Here is a 16,014-nt window from a genome sequence, read left to right on the forward strand (position 1 = left end):
TGAATACTTCCATGACAAAGAACACCTGAGAAACTACATGAATACCAAACCAGCACTACAAGGAATTCTAAACAATATCCTAGAAAAAGACAATGAAGGTAACACCATGAGGCCCAACAGAGCAAATCAAATAGGCAAGACAAGAAACTAAAAGGAGAAGGAGAAAAAGTAAAAAGAGTCAACAAAAGGCCAATAACATGACAATTATAAATCAGTACATATCAGTTATAACCAGCAATGTCAATGGCCTCAACTCACCAATCAAGAGAAAAAAGGCTGGCAAAATGGATTAAGAAGCAAAATCCAGCAATATGTTGTATGCAAGAAACAAACCTAGTGCAAAAATAAGCCCATAGACTGAAAGTGAAAGGATGGAAAACAATTCTCCATGTGACATGAGCCCAGAAAAAAGCAGGGGTAGCAATCTTATTTGCAGACAAAATAAATTTCAAACCAAAGCTGATTGTAGTATTATAGATGTAGGACAGTACTGTATCATACCTCTGTGACTGTAAAATATCTTGTATCCGTTTTATGATACATAGTAGTGACCGTGCTTTATCAGAGCTATTTTTAAGGATATTACTCTAGAATTTTCTTTTTCCAGATGATGACTAAGATGCTAATAAAAAAAAATGGTGCCAGGTACCACAACAGCAACAGAACCTTGCTGTTTTCTGCTTATTATTATTTTCTTTGTTTTGTTTTTTTTTTTAAACAAGAAGTTTATTTAAACAACAAGACACTTGACTTAAAGGGAAAACTATCTAGGATTCTTTTTCTTTTAAAGAGTAATTTACTCCTACATAAAGACAGATTGCCCTACATGTAACAGCTACGTACAAAAAAGTTATAAAATTTTCCTTGGTTTTACAATGATAAATGAAAAACATTAAAATTCTCCAATCAAACAAGGTATGCAAGAATTTTTATGTTGTTGTCTTTTATGTTAAAACAGTGAGAGCAAAATAACTTACTGGAATATAAAGATAAGAGCTGATGAGCATGCCACTAATGGAGAAAGGGGATTATTTTCACAGAATCAGTTATCTCCCCATCCTGCCTCCATTTGATGTCAATTGAAACATATTGTTGGCCATTTAGTAAAAAAAAAAAAAAAAAAAGCAATATGCTTGTGCACATACACCAGATACTTTATGTACAATAAAAGAATGGGGAAGGGGTAAATGAAAGAATAAAGAAAACTATACTGTAGTAGTCAGGATGTGGTGGAACAAAATTGCAGTTTTCTAATTGAGAATGTATTCTTGGTCTGTAAGAACAGAGTTCTGGAGTAGAGTTGTTGCAGGTTCCCTTTTTAGTAGACACCTCCTGTCTGCTGCTGGAACACGTCAATTGTATCTTCGTCCTCCATTTCCAACTGTGCAGGTGTGTCTGTTTCATTAATTGGCTGTCCATCAAATCGGAATCTGATCTGCCTCATTGAAAAACCCTGTCGTTCACAATAGGCTTTCATTAGTTTACTAAGTGGTGTATGCCTCTTAATCTTAAACTGCACCACAGAACCATCCTGCCCCGCCACCTTCAAATTAATATGATCGTTGTTCTCAGTCTTGACTCCTTCCTTGGGCTTTTCGTCGGCCATAGCGAGCGCCCAAATCGTCTCAGCTACCGCTTCACAAAAGAGATACCAGGTCCGCACCGAACGAGCACACAAGCAGCACCAGGAGAGGTAGAAGGAGGCGGCAGCGGTGGCCGAGGGAGAGTTGTTTTTGTTTTTTAATGGAGTGTGTTGAATGTCTATAATTTTGTTCAGATGACTGCAGAACCTAGATAAGCTGTTGCTGCTATTGATGCATAACATACTGATATTATAGGTCTTTTATGTAAATATGAATATATATATATATATATATATATGATTTGAATTTTTGGAAACTTTAACTTTGCTGTCAACTTGGTAAAAAGTTATCCCAATTTATTGTGTTGAGTTGGCATTGTACAGAAATTAACAGCCATATTGGTCTAGAAATTTTAATTTTTTTTCTCCATTTGTACAGGATAATGCACTGTATTAAATATGTAAGGTCATATATACGTGGGTTTGATTACAGAAACTAATAAAGTATTCACTAAATAATGAAAAAGAAGAATAATATAAGACTACAAGAGCAAGAAGCAATTTAAATATGTTTGGGGATGATTTTCATCTTCAGAATTAAGGATTATTTTAATTTTACAATATTGCCTTTTCTCTTTAACTTTCCTTTTTAGTTTTATTTTAGGATTCCCTATTTTTAATGTTCATACAGAGATTTCTTTAACTGAAATACCAAACAGTTTCTCTGGTGTGAAAAACTATAATAATACAGAAGATCCTAATAAGATAATTAATAATGTGAAATAGGAAGTAAAGAGATAAAGGTGTAGGGAAAGTGGGAAGGGTGGGGGAAAGGTAATAAGGGTGAGGAAAAAAATATTAGAAAATCAAAAAATGGAAATAAAGTGTTTGTAAATGGGGAGGGGAGGAGCGAGTGAAGGGAGGGCAGGGACAAGGGAAAAAAATGAGAATCAAGACCTATCATGTAAAGGTACAGGATCCCAATAGTGAATGTAACTGTACTGTATACTTAGATTGTACCAATAAACTCAATAAAAAGAATAAAAAAAGAATGAGAAATTATCATAGAAAAATGGACACATATTGAGGATATACTCCTAAGTGAAATAAATAAGTCACACACATATAAATACTGAATAGTTTGTCTGGTGTAAAAACTATAATTGTACATAAGATCCAAATGGTATAATTGACAATATGAAATAGGAAGAAAGGTCTCAGGGTGTAGGGGAAGGGGGAAGAGTAGGGGAAACATAATAAGGAAAGAGAAGAAAATATCAGAAAATGTAAAAATGGAAATAAAATATTTGTAATTAGGGAAGGGAGAAGGGGGTGAAGGGAGGGCAGGCACAAGGGGAAAAAATGCGAACCAAGACCTATCATGTAAAGGTACAAGATCCCAATGATGAATGTAACTGTACTGTATATCTAAAATGTACCAATAAACTTTATTTGTCACTCATAGTTGAATCAACTATTTTAGATGGATTTGGAGTTAGGAGTCAGAGATGATGATTAATTGAGTCATTAACAGAACAATATTTTTAGAATCTGAAGAAATGAATCAATTCTGTACATTTATTTTTATAGATAAAACATTTTCTCACAGTGTCTCTAATCCCTAGTCCATCAGAAAAGAGTTGCTTCATTTTATTTCATAGGCATTGCATATGACTCAATTAATGTAAAATATTTCTTAGTATTTTGAACTTATCTACCTGTAGGAAATATCAGTTCTTTCTTGTTTTTTGAAAATTTTCACTTGAGAAAATAGATTTGTTTTTTAAGCTGGATGCTGAGAATCTATGATCTAGTACAAGAAACCAAGGTGATTTATGATTATTTTTACTTTAATTCACTGGACAGGTGCATGCTGTGTACAATCAGTTATATTTATGTTTTACAAAATTTAACATACAGTACACTTGAAATACAATGAAAATTAGATTTATGAAATGCAGGTAAATACAAGACAGATTCCATCTCAATCCAGAAAGAACAGCAATTATTAAGATATCAACCAATAACAAATTCTGGCAATTTTGTGGGGAGAAAGGAATCCTTCTCCACTGTTGGTGGGAGTGTAGACTAGTGTAACCACCGTGGAAATCATTGTGGAGATTCCTCAAAAAACTGAGATTAGAGGTCCCATTTGATCCAGATATTCCCCTTCTTGGTATCTTTTCAAGCGAATTAAAAGTATCATACCACAGCAATATATGTGCACCTATGTTTAGAGGCACAGTCTGTAAAAGCTAAAACTTGGAAATGTCCAAATTACCCATCAACTGCAGTCTGGATAAAGATGATTTTTTTTTTAGTAAAATGTAGTACTACTCAGCCATAAACAAAGATAGGCTTGTGACATTTATATATAAATGGATGTACCTTGATGTTTCACTTTTAAGTGAAATAAGATGCACATGTATAAATACTGAATTGTTTCTCTGGTGTGAAAAATTGAAGGTGTAAATTAAGACCAAAATGTATGATAGATATTGTAAAATAGGAAGAAAATTTTCAAAAGGGATGGGGAACTAAGGTGGGACTTGGAGAAAAGGAAAGAGGAAAAGAAAAACATTGAAGATAAGAACGCAAAAAATCAGAAACAAAGCTTATGTATACAGGAGGGGTGGAGGGGTTGAGGGAGATCAAGCTAATGGAGAAAAAAAAAGGAGCCAAAATATATCATGTGCAGGTAAAAATTAATGTGGTCATAGGGTATACAAAAAAATGTACCAATAAACTCAATGAATATAAATAAATAAATAGGTAGACAAAATCACCATTATATATCTAGTGCAGTGTTAAATATGATGCAATATAGACAAGAGTTAAAACACACAGTCCCTTACATTCCAAGTTCAGAATTTTTGAGACTATAGTGTCTGAGACTAAACAGGAGATGTAGTCAAAATATACAGTGAATGTTTAATATTTAAAAGTTATTAAATAAAATCACATAGTCATTAATTTCCCTCACAATACTCCCCTTTATGTCAAACTCACTTCATCATTCATGCCACTTTAGGAAGCAGTTCTGGAAGTCCTCTTTCATGAGTAACTTTGAGAGGTGTAATAAAAATATGGTATATGCTTCCATTGAGGGCCGAAGATCAGAAGAGGTGGCTTGCAAAAATACTATGTGTTCTTATCCACTTTATTAACTAGATCTGGCCCTGCCCAACCTCTGACTCTCCCCCAAAACCAAAATGACCACAAAAAGTAAATGTTTTGGATTCAATCAAGATGTTGGGTCAGTCAAATATCTCAACTAAAGACACTCATGGGAAAAGACTTTCAAAACTGCTTCAGAAAGTGGCAAGAGTGATGGGATAAGCGTGTTCAAATTGAGAAGGAATATTTTGATAAATATTAATGGCAATGTCTCATAGTGTAATACATTTTTAAAAGATATTGAACATTAACTATTTTGTCACTCTATGTGCATAATTTCATTTTAATACCTGACAATCATCCTACGCTATGTTCTGAAAGTTTGAGCCTCCTCTCCCCGAGTTAATAGCGTTGAAACCTACTCCTTAATGTAGTATTATAAAGAGGTGGGACCTTTGGGAGGGGATTATGCAATCTTGTGTTGGATCTCACATATAGATTCTAAGCTCTTATGTACAACAAGTATAAACTTGCAAAGCATAAACTGGATGGTAAAGGAAAAGCAGCTACGTTTATTGAAGGTCATGAACAGAGAAATGGTTCTGGGATGACAGAAAGGGATCACTGTGCACTGTGTAGAAAAATCAGGCCCTTGAGGCTCAAGAGCAAGAGAGAATAAAACGGCATCATGTGCTTTGGTCTGGGGTTCTATAGAATTATCCTGGGATGGTGCCCGAACTAGATTGGAAAGAGTAGGGAAGGATGGTCCTGGGGTGCCACTGCAGCTCAAGTAGGTGGAGGGGAGTGAATTCCTCAACCCCTAATATTCTATCTGCACTAATTAGGTCATGAGGTCTCCTCCCTTATGAATGGGATAAATTTTTTTATTTAAAAAGTCCAACAGATCTCCTTCACTCCACCATGTGAAGATGCAGCAATATTGTGCTATCTATAAAGATAACAGGGAGACCTCAACAGACACCAAATCTGCTGGCACTTTCATCTTGGATTTCATAGTCATCAAAACAGTGACCAATAATTTTTTTGTATTTACATATTACCCAGTCTAAAGTACTTTGTTATAACATTCCCCCAAAATGAATACAGCCTATACTTTGTATAGTTTATTCATTTCTGGTTGTAACACTAATAAAAGACATCCCTAGGTTCATAGCAGCAGTTTGTAATAGCTAAACCTTGGAAACAGCCCAATTGCCCATTAGTTGGAGACTGGATAAAGAAAATGTGGTTTTTAAAAAATAAAATAGAGTTCTACTCAGCCATAAAAATATGAAACTAGAAACATTTATTGCTAAATGGATGCACATTAAAGCTATAATCTTAAGTGAAATAAATAAAATACACATGTATAAATATAGAATAGTTTCTCTGTTGTGAGAAATTGAAAGTAAAAATAAGAATCAAAATGGATAATAGATAATGTGAAATAGGAAGAAATGATCCAAAGGAGAAGGGGAAGTAGGAGGGGTAGGTGAAAGGAAAAAAGGAAGGAATAAATATGAGAAAAGGAAAAAGGGAAATAAAGTCTTTAAAAGGAGGGCAGGGGAATGAGGGGGAAAAAAACAAGAACCAAGGTAATTTAGGTAAAGCTACAAATTCCCTATAATGAATGTCAGCATAATGTATATATAAAATGTACCAATAAAATTGATGAATGAAAAAAAGAAGTCATTTTAAGGCTGTCATTGTACCAAAAAGACTATCTAATGATGTGAGAGTTTCTATGATTATTTGTAAAAGAAGAATTGTGTACTCATTTTGAATGATAGAGGATACAACAGGGATCAGAGTGGGCAGAAGTTATATAGAAAAAGAATTTATCCTAGTTTACCAGGAATTCTTTTTTTTATTATGTATCTGTTGAGGAGAATTGAGTTATTTATACTTATCACTCAGCTAATAGCACACTAATGTCACTGTTGTTACTTGCAAGAAGCACCCATGTTTGTTTTTATGTATTTATATTTTATACCTCAGGCATTCATTTTAAACTTTTAATGTTGAAATCTACTTTTAACTTGTATTTTTACTTGTGTATTTTTATTTTCATCAGCAATATTTTAATATAAACTTCATTCTCTTTATTTGCCTTTTTCTCTTCACATGTTTTTCAGTTCTATAGATGCTACATGTCCATTTTGCCAATTTCAAATGCTACAAAATGTCCATAATATATGTCTGACATGTTTTACCTACAAATTACCACAGTGAAAAATATCCTAATCATCTGCAATTCCCTTCCACCATAGAAAACACTGAAGTTAATATCTTCAGACATGTTCCCTTTGAGCTTTTGTGAAAGCACATATTCTACATCACACAGTGCACATTTGTGTAGTTTGTCTCAGTAGCTCCATATTGCTCAATAGAATGGTTCCTTTCACCAATAATATATGAAGCATCTTGGGTCCCAGAGATAGGTGAACTTTTTCTGTAAAGATCCAGACAGTAAACATTTAGGCTTTGCAGCCACATAAGGTTTTATCTTTCTTCTTTTAATCACACATCAAAAATGTAAAAGCAGTTCTTGTCTTGTAAGCTATACATCTAGCCCTCATTTAATATTTGGGCTATCTAAAAACAGAATCAAGTTTTGTATCCCACCTCAGATAACACATAATTAACCTGATTTTGGTCAGCTTAATGAATATAAAGTGAGAGCTCACTGTTTTAAGTTCTACTTCTCTATTAATTAATTAATTAGGTCCTCATATCACTATTTTTTTGTACCAAGGATCAAACTCATGACCTTGTGCTTATGAGGCAGATGGTGGCACTACTAAGCTAAATCCCTGGCCCTATCACTAATTTATTAACATTTAGTTTTAGTCATCAGTAAACTACCTATGGATTTTTTTTCCAATTCTCAATGTGAGTTTTATAATTTTCATTTTTAGTGGTTTTTGTTACACTGGATAACAATTTATTGTCAATGTTAGGCACTTTAAGGAACTTTTTCCAGTTTTTCTGTATATTGGCATTATCTATGATGTATTTCATTGAGCAAAAATATTTAATTTTGATGTACTTTAAGAACTTTCTGGTAGCTGCAGGTATAAACAGATATAATGAGCCAGGAAAGCAGTGATTTTCTAAGTACTGAAGTGTTTTTTTTAAGGCTGAATGGTCATTTGGCATAAATGTTGTATTACAGTATTTCAAACTTTGAGTAGTGTGTGGACATGACTATGACAATAATTTTCAATCCTAAGATTATTTGATATGTGTAAGGCAGATTGAGAGCAATATTTGAAAATCAAATAACATAGGTACTAGAAGAGTCATCAGTGATCTTTTTCTAATGTGGAATTTTCATTTTTCCTGGTATGAAACAGAGCCCAGAACAGGGGAGGTACTTTCTAAAATTTCCTACAACTACAGCAGCTGATGGCAAAGATAGTAACAAAGTTTTCTGCTTAACATTCTATTCCACTTCACATTGATGAATTATAAAGATGAATTTATAAATTTATAAATCTAATGGTTCAACACTAAGCATTTGAGGTGGTTCTAGAGGGGCGAGGATGTCACTTAGGTAAAAATAAATAGTATGAAGTGAAAGACAAGTGCAAGCTGTCCTGATTGACTGGTTTGTGGTAAATGCCAATACTACTTCTATAATTACTCATAATATAGTGGTTATCATTTACAGACATAATTGTCGAGCCATTGCAATTCCCTCTCCCAAATTGTTATGTAACATGTGACTCTTCCCCCAAGCACCCCAGGCAAAAATTGTACATTTTCTTTCCCTTTAATGCTGGACCCTAACAAAACTGTGTCTTTTTGGCTAAGCTAAAACTGTAAAATGAACTAAAGCTTTGTAAAACCCTTAACATCATAGGTTCTGGAGCAATAATGGATTGCTCTCTAACTGGCATTGCCTGATATGTGTAAATTTAGAAATTCACGTCCATCCAGCAGTATTTGATAACAAAGCCTGCCAAGATCTGTTCTAAAGGAAACGTTTATGAGAAAACATGAAATTGTTTAAAATCTAAATCAGGTTATTACTTTCAGGCCTTATTTATTTATTTTTTACTGTTTTTTTTTCTTTTACAATAATTTGTTGATACATTTTAAGTATATAATACAGTTACATTCATCATTAGGATCTTGTATCTTTACATGATGTAACTTAGTTCTTATTTTTTTCCCATTATCCTGACCTCCCTTCACTCCCTCCACCCTTCCCTATTTACAAAGACTTTGTTTCCATTTTTTCCTTTCCTCATATTTTCCCATTCTTTCTTTTTCCCTATCCCTCCCTCTTCCTGTACTACTTTAGATATTTTCTTCTTATTTCACAATATGAATTATACATTTAGATCCTTATTTACACTGTTAGTATTTCACACCAGAGAATCTATTCAGTACTTACACATGTTTCCTATTTATTTCACTTAAGAGTATGGCCTCAATGTGCATCCACTTAACTATGAACGTTTCTAGTTCCTCATTCTTTATGGCTGAGAAGTACACAATTTTATGAAACAAAACAATACAAAACACACACACACACACACACACACACACACACACACACACACACACCACATTATCTTTATCCAGTCTCCAGTTAATGGGCATTTGCTCTATTTCCAAGTTTTAGCTATTACAAACTGTGCCACTATAAACATGGGTGTGCATATATCACTGTGGTAAGATTCTTTTAATTCTTTTGGGAAGATACCCAGCAGAGGGATAGCTGGGTCAAATGGGGCTTCTGATAGTAATTGTTTGAGGTATCTCCATATTGATATCCACAGTGCTTGCACTAGTCTGTGCTCCGACCAAAAATGAAGAAGGATTCCTTTCTCCCCATCACCCCACCAGCATTTGTTCATTTAGGCCTTTTTTAGATCCACCCTGACAACACTAAGGAAGAAAAATCTCTTTCTACCAGACATTTTGAATTTTACACAACAGTGATGACAAAATGAGATGGGGAAACACTTTTTGCAAAGATATACAAACAGCAAAGAACACAGTTGATAATATATAGACTTTCCAGCATGAGAGATTTATGTATTTGTGGAAAAGATATTTGTACTAGCTGGGCATGGTGGCACACGCCTATAATCCCAGCACCCGGGAGGCTGAGGCAGGAGGATTGCTGTGAATTCAAGACCAGCCTGGGCTACATAGTGAGTTCCAGATCAGTCTCAACTACATAGTGAGACCTTGTGTCAAAAACAAACAAAGAAAAAAAGATATCTGTACTAATATAGAATAGCCAGCCATACTTTGAGTGGGGTGTTTATGCACATATATATGGTGAGTTAAAATATTCTGGTGTTTCTTTCCTCTAAATTAATATTCTCAGAACTAATTTTTTCTTCTTGTAAGCAGAAACATGGAAGGTTTCACAGATTTTTCCTAGGTCTTTTCCAAACTTGTCAGCTAGGTGGAAAAGTACAAAGGCCACTTTCACAATCTCCATTCAGCTGAAGTTCTTTTCCAACTTTCTCTGCTATGTGTTCAACATTCCTGAAAAAGGGTCTCTACTTGATGCATCTTGTGTACCCCAAATATCCTAAGAACATGTTTAAGTGCTAGAAAAGTTCAGAGTGACTGAGGACAATTCATTATGCTGGGTATCCTAATTTTTCAGTGTTGTCTACTGTTGACTTGGACTACCTGTAATTCTGTTATTCTTTTTTCTTTTTTTTTAGTACCGAGAATCGAACTCAGGTCCTTGCACTTGTGAGGCAGGTGGCAGAACCACTAAGCTAAATCCCCAGCCTACGTGTTATTCTTAAGTTATTTTCATTGCCTTTAAAATACAGACAAAACTGTGTTGAGATTGAATATATTTTCCCTACTCCCCTTCCCCTAGCAATATACTTATTTCAATTATACTCTCTCATTGTTGTATAGCCTAAGGGCATGGTTTAAATATCTTACTTATTTTTCTATAAGTCCAAAATATATTCCTTGCTTAAATGAAGAGGAAATGAGAAAAGGGAGGTAACAAATGTCCTAGTTAAGAAGTTCAAGGTAGAAAGGAACACAGCAAACACTGGCCTCTCCCTTCTGTTGTTGAACAATATTAACTCAGTTTCATTACTTTCTAAAAGTTTATGAGTGGCAAGCATTCTGTGTGGCATGGTGAAGTCACACTGCCTTTCCTAATGTTGAGTATGTCAACCTTTTGGAGTAATGAAGATTACTCCCACTGTTGCAAATAATTTGGCTAAAATTTTCATTCTACTCTCCTCCAGGAGAGTAGGCACAGCCTTGCCAAAGTCTCCATACTATCGTATAGGATTGTAACACACTGCAGAAGCTAATCGCATGTATAGGTAGAGCTGAGATAAACATTAAGATGACAAGGGCTACAGTAAACAAGTATTTTAAAAATTGCAGAATAGAATGCCAAAACATAATATAGTTACTTGCTTGTTCTATAATTAATTGAGATATGATGTTAATTAGAAGAGTGATTAAATCTTATCTATGACACATCATTCCTGCATGCTATTTCCCAAGGTAGTTTCTCTCTATATCTTTATGGAAAAACTAGAAAGACAAGATGATATACTTATTGAAGTAAAGTATGTGTAATGATTAGATACCCTGAAAAAGCAGAGGTAATTCAATTATCTGTGGTATGATATTAAATTTGTATAATAAACTGTAAAAATTATGGTCTTTTCCAATCACCTGTAGAAGGAATCTAATAGTTCATTGATGAATATTTCATCAATATACAATTCAGGCAAAGAATGTCTCACTTCTCGGCTTCCTATCACTGTGAGGATAACTGCACACTTGACTGCCTAAACTGACGTTGTTTTGCAAACTCAATCATTGGTATGACAGCAGGTCTTGCTCTATAAAAAAAACTAAGCATATCCGTAATAGTATCAATTTTTATCAAGTGTATTGACCTTGCTTTTTTATTAATAAGAGTTCTCCATTATCTCTGGTCTCCATCTCCCAATGAAATGTTATTGCTTTTCTGATTGCTATAGGGTTTGCTTTCATGACAATCTTAAATAAAGAATCATGAACAACCAGGGAATTCCACAAAACATTCTATTACATTTCTTCATCAAAATAATGCAGGCCCAGATCAGAATGTGTCAGTGGCAAAAGCTGGAGTTGCAATTTTCCTCTGGATATTTCGTGATAATAAGCAAAGAAATTGTGATTTTCTTCTCTTTTATAAATTTCAAATGAAGCCTTAAAATTATATATTCCCCTTTCCATTTCAGTGAGGTAATGCTATGCTTAGAATTCATTAAAACCAAGGTTAACATTTCCACTGACCACAAGTTACCCTTTAATTTCCACATATTATCCTGCAATGCACCACACATTGCTATTAGATCACAGTGGATGGAAAACAACTGCAAATATTTTGTTCAGTCGGATGATTATTTGCTTAGGGTATTCAAGGTTATAATGAGCTAAGTGACATGTATTCTCAGGTAGTTGGTATTACAGGTGCATTGTAATGCAAATTACAATTATTTATCTCTTACTTAATGTATCTGATGTAGTAATCATGGCATTTATTTACATAACTGATATAGCCAGAATGGATACAAGAGATTTTCTGAAAAAAATTTTTATCTGAAGTGTTACTTCCAGCACCTGTTATTCAACTGTTGCATTCATTCACTGCTTTAGATCTTAATAAATGTTTTCTAAATTTTCTGTAGATAATCCAGAGACCTTTAATATGGCAAGTAAGGTACACATTTTAGTTTTAATTCTTAATTTTTAGCAGAAAAAGGGTCAGAATTGGATTTGGGATACACATTGGCAAGTGAGAGACAGCTGGAGTTTGAGAGAGAAGATGCACATTAAATGGAAAGGGAGAGAAAAATGGCTGGCCAGTGACCAACTTTCTCTACTACTTAATTTTGCTAATAATTTGCCCTTCACATGGAATAGGGAGCCTGTAAATAAATTTTTATGAGGCTGAGTGAAGGAGTGTAAAGTTCCAGAAAGAAGCAGATCCTGTTATGTTCAAATTGAGGCAAAAATAAAAAGTTAATGTTGCTCTCAAAGACTTATTTGCTTATTCATTCCACTGCTTTTCTCCTTAACATGAATGACATTGAAAAGTTCAAGACCTAATAAATTCTTGAAAGGTCACTTTCAGGACTGTGAGTGCCAAACGATTCAGAAGCACAATTAATACAAATATTTCTATCACAGTGGTAAAAACTCTCAACTAGATTGTTCTTTTGCTACTTTCTCCTTCTAGTAAGTCTTGGGTACAAGTTTGAATACTGACATTGCATACAGAATTTAAAGGCAGTGATGCATAATTAAACAGAAAGTCATAGTTTTTCATTAAGTTTATTGGTATTTTTTAAATTATACAGTACAGTTACATTTATCATTCAGAACTTGTACCTTTACATGGCAGACATTGGTACTCCTTTTTTCCCCATACCACTGCCCTCCCTTCACCCCCTCAACCCTCCCCTATTTACAAAGGCTTTGTTTCCATTTTTTCTTTTTCACATATTTTTTCTTTTCCCTTATTTCATTTCCCGTATCCTCCCCATTTCCCCTATATCCTTAGCACTTTTCTTCGTATTATTATCAGTTGTGCAATTTAAATCTTATTTACACTTTTAGTTTTTCACACCAGAGAAACTATTTGGTACTTGCATATATGAAACTTATTTATTTCAGTTAAGAGTATAACTTCAATATGCAATCATTTTTCTATGAATGACACTAGTTCCTCCTTCTTTATGGCTGAGTAGTACTCTATTTTATAGAAAACCACATCTTCTTTATCCAGTCTCCAACTGGTGGGAAATGGGCTGTTTCAAGTTTTAGCTATTACACACTGTGCTGCTATAAACATAGGAGAGCATATATCACTGTGATATGATTATTTTAATTATTTTGGAAAGATACCCAGCAGAGGGATGGCTTGGTCAAATGGAACCTCTAAATCTAGTTCTTTGAGGTATCTCCATATTGATTTCCATAGTGGTTGCACCAGTCTGCACTCCCACCAACAATGGAGAAGGGTTCCTTTCTCCCCAAAACCCCACAAACATTTGTTTTTGGTTGATTTCTTGATAGCAGCCATATTTTGTGGGGTGAGTTAGAATCTCAGTGTTGTTTGCATCTGCATCTCTCAAATAACCAGTGATGTTGAATATTTTTTCATGTATTTATTTGCAGCTTTTACGTTTTTGTCTGATTAATGTCTGTTCATTTCAGAAGCCCATTTTTGAATCTGGTCTTTATATTTGGGGAGCCTGATTTTCTTCAGTTCTTTATGTATTCTAGATGATTCTCCTTTGTCTGAGAAGCAACTGGTAAAAATATTTTCCCACATTGTAGGTTGTCTCTTGGTTCTGTTGGTGGTTTCTTTTACAGTGCCCAATCTTTTTAATAAGATGAAACCCCAGTTGTTGATTCTTTGTGGTAGTTTGCATGTTATTGAGAATTTGTTCATAAAGCGTTTTCCTGTGCCAATGTCTTTGAGAGTTCTACCTAACTTATTTTCCAGCAAGTTTAGTGTTACATCTTTAATATTTATATCTTTAATCCATTTGGATTTTTAGTTTAGTACATAGTAAAAAATAAGGGTATGAGTTTAATCTTTGGCAGGTTGAAATCCAGTTTTCCCAACACCATTAATTGAAGAGGCTATCTTGTCTCTAGTGAGGATGGTTGGCTCCTTTGTCAAAATGAGGTATCTGAGTACATCTGGAGTTGTTTCTGTATCTTCCAGTCTATTCCACTGAACCTCAGGTGTGTTTCTTTGCCAGTACCATGCTGTTTTTATAACAGTGGCTTTTTAGTATAGTTTCAAATTGGGAATTGTTATACCTGCTACCATGTCTCTGTTGCCTAGAATTGCTGTTGTTATTCTAGGTCTTTTCTGGTTCCAAATGAATTATTGGATTAATTTCTCTGGTTTTTGTGAAATATACTCTTGAAATTTCAATTGGGATTGCAGTTTTGGTAACAAGGCCATTTTCACTATATTGATTCTTCCTACCCAGGAGCAGGGGATGTCTTTCCATTTTCTTAAATCCTCTTTGATCTCTTTTTTCAGAGTGCTGTAGTTTTCAGTTTAGAGGTCTTTTGATTCTTTCATTAGATTGATTCCTACATACTTCATTCTTTTGGATGCTATTGTGAAAGGAATTGTTTGCCTAATTTCTCTCTCAGTGAGTCTGTTATTTGTGTACAAGAAGGCTATTGATTTTTGACTGTTGATCTTGTATCCAGCTACTCTGCTGAATTTGTCATTTAAATCTAGAAATCTTTTGGCAGAGTTTTTTGGGTCTTCTATGTAGAATATCATATCTGAAACAAATAATGACAGTTTAATTTCTCCCTTTCCTATCTTTATGGCTTTAATTTCTTTCTCTTGTGTAATTGCTGTGGCTAATGTTTCCAGAACTATATTGAACAGGAGTGGTGATAGTGGGCATCCTTGACTTGTTCCTGATTTTAATGTGAAAGTTTTTCAGTTTTTGGCCATTTCATATGATGTTGGCTGTTGCCTTTTCATAGATAGCCTTTATCAAGTTGAGATTAAGATCATCTATTCAGTTTTCTGCAGGGCTTTTATCATGAATGAGTATTGAATTTTGTGAAATCCTTTTTCTACATCTATTCAGATGATCATATTTTTGTCCTTAACTCCATTAATATACTTTGTTACATTTATTGATTTGTGTATGGTGAACCATCCTTGAATCCATGGGATAAGTCTGACATGGTTAGTGTGTATGATCTTCATGATGACCCTCTGTGTTCTGTTTGGCAGTATCTTATTGAGGAATTTTGCGTGAATATTCATTAATGAAATTGGCCTGTAGTTCTGTTTTTGGTTTGCTCTTTCCCTGTTTTTGGAATCAAAGTTACACTTACTTCCAGGAATGAATTTCAAAGAATTTCTTCCCTTTCAATTTCATTGAAAACTCTAAAGAGCAGGGGCATAAGTTCTTCTTTAACACTCTTATGAAATTCAGTGGTGAATTCATCAGGACCTGGGCTTTTCTTCATTAGTAAGCTTTTAATCACATTTTTAATTTCACTGATTGTAATCAGGGTGTTTAGAATTTTTGTATCTTCTTTGTTCAACCTTGGTAATTCATAAGTATCAAAAATCTGTCCATTTCCTCTGTGATTTAAATTTTATTAGAGTACAGTTTCTTGAAGTAGGTATTGATGATCCTCTGGATTTCCGTTGGATCTGTTGTGACTTCACCTTTTTATTTCCTACATGCATGGATCTAAGCCTTTTCTTTACTTTTTTTGATAAAATTGGCTAAGGGTTTATAGATTTTATTTAT

At 34.1% G+C, this 16,014-nt stretch overlaps 1 protein-coding gene across 1 annotated transcript; it reads right to left on the reverse strand.

Annotated features, from left to right (window-relative positions):
• Positions 1-746: 746 nt before the first annotated feature.
• LOC104847613 (small ubiquitin-related modifier 2) lies at positions 747-1,721 on the reverse strand. The gene has a single exon (XM_010603101.3). The coding sequence runs from the start codon at positions 1,604-1,606 to the stop codon at positions 1,319-1,321; it is 288 nt and encodes a 95-aa protein (XP_010601403.1). The 5' UTR covers positions 1,607-1,721; the 3' UTR covers positions 747-1,318.
• Positions 1,722-16,014: the final 14,293 nt, after the last annotated feature.

This window comes from Fukomys damarensis, unplaced genomic scaffold, assembly GCF_012274545.1.
Source record: "Fukomys damarensis isolate Sample0158 unplaced genomic scaffold, DMR_v1.0_HiC HiC_scaffold_39, whole genome shotgun sequence".
Taxonomy (NCBI): Eukaryota; Metazoa; Chordata; class Mammalia; order Rodentia; family Bathyergidae; genus Fukomys; species Fukomys damarensis.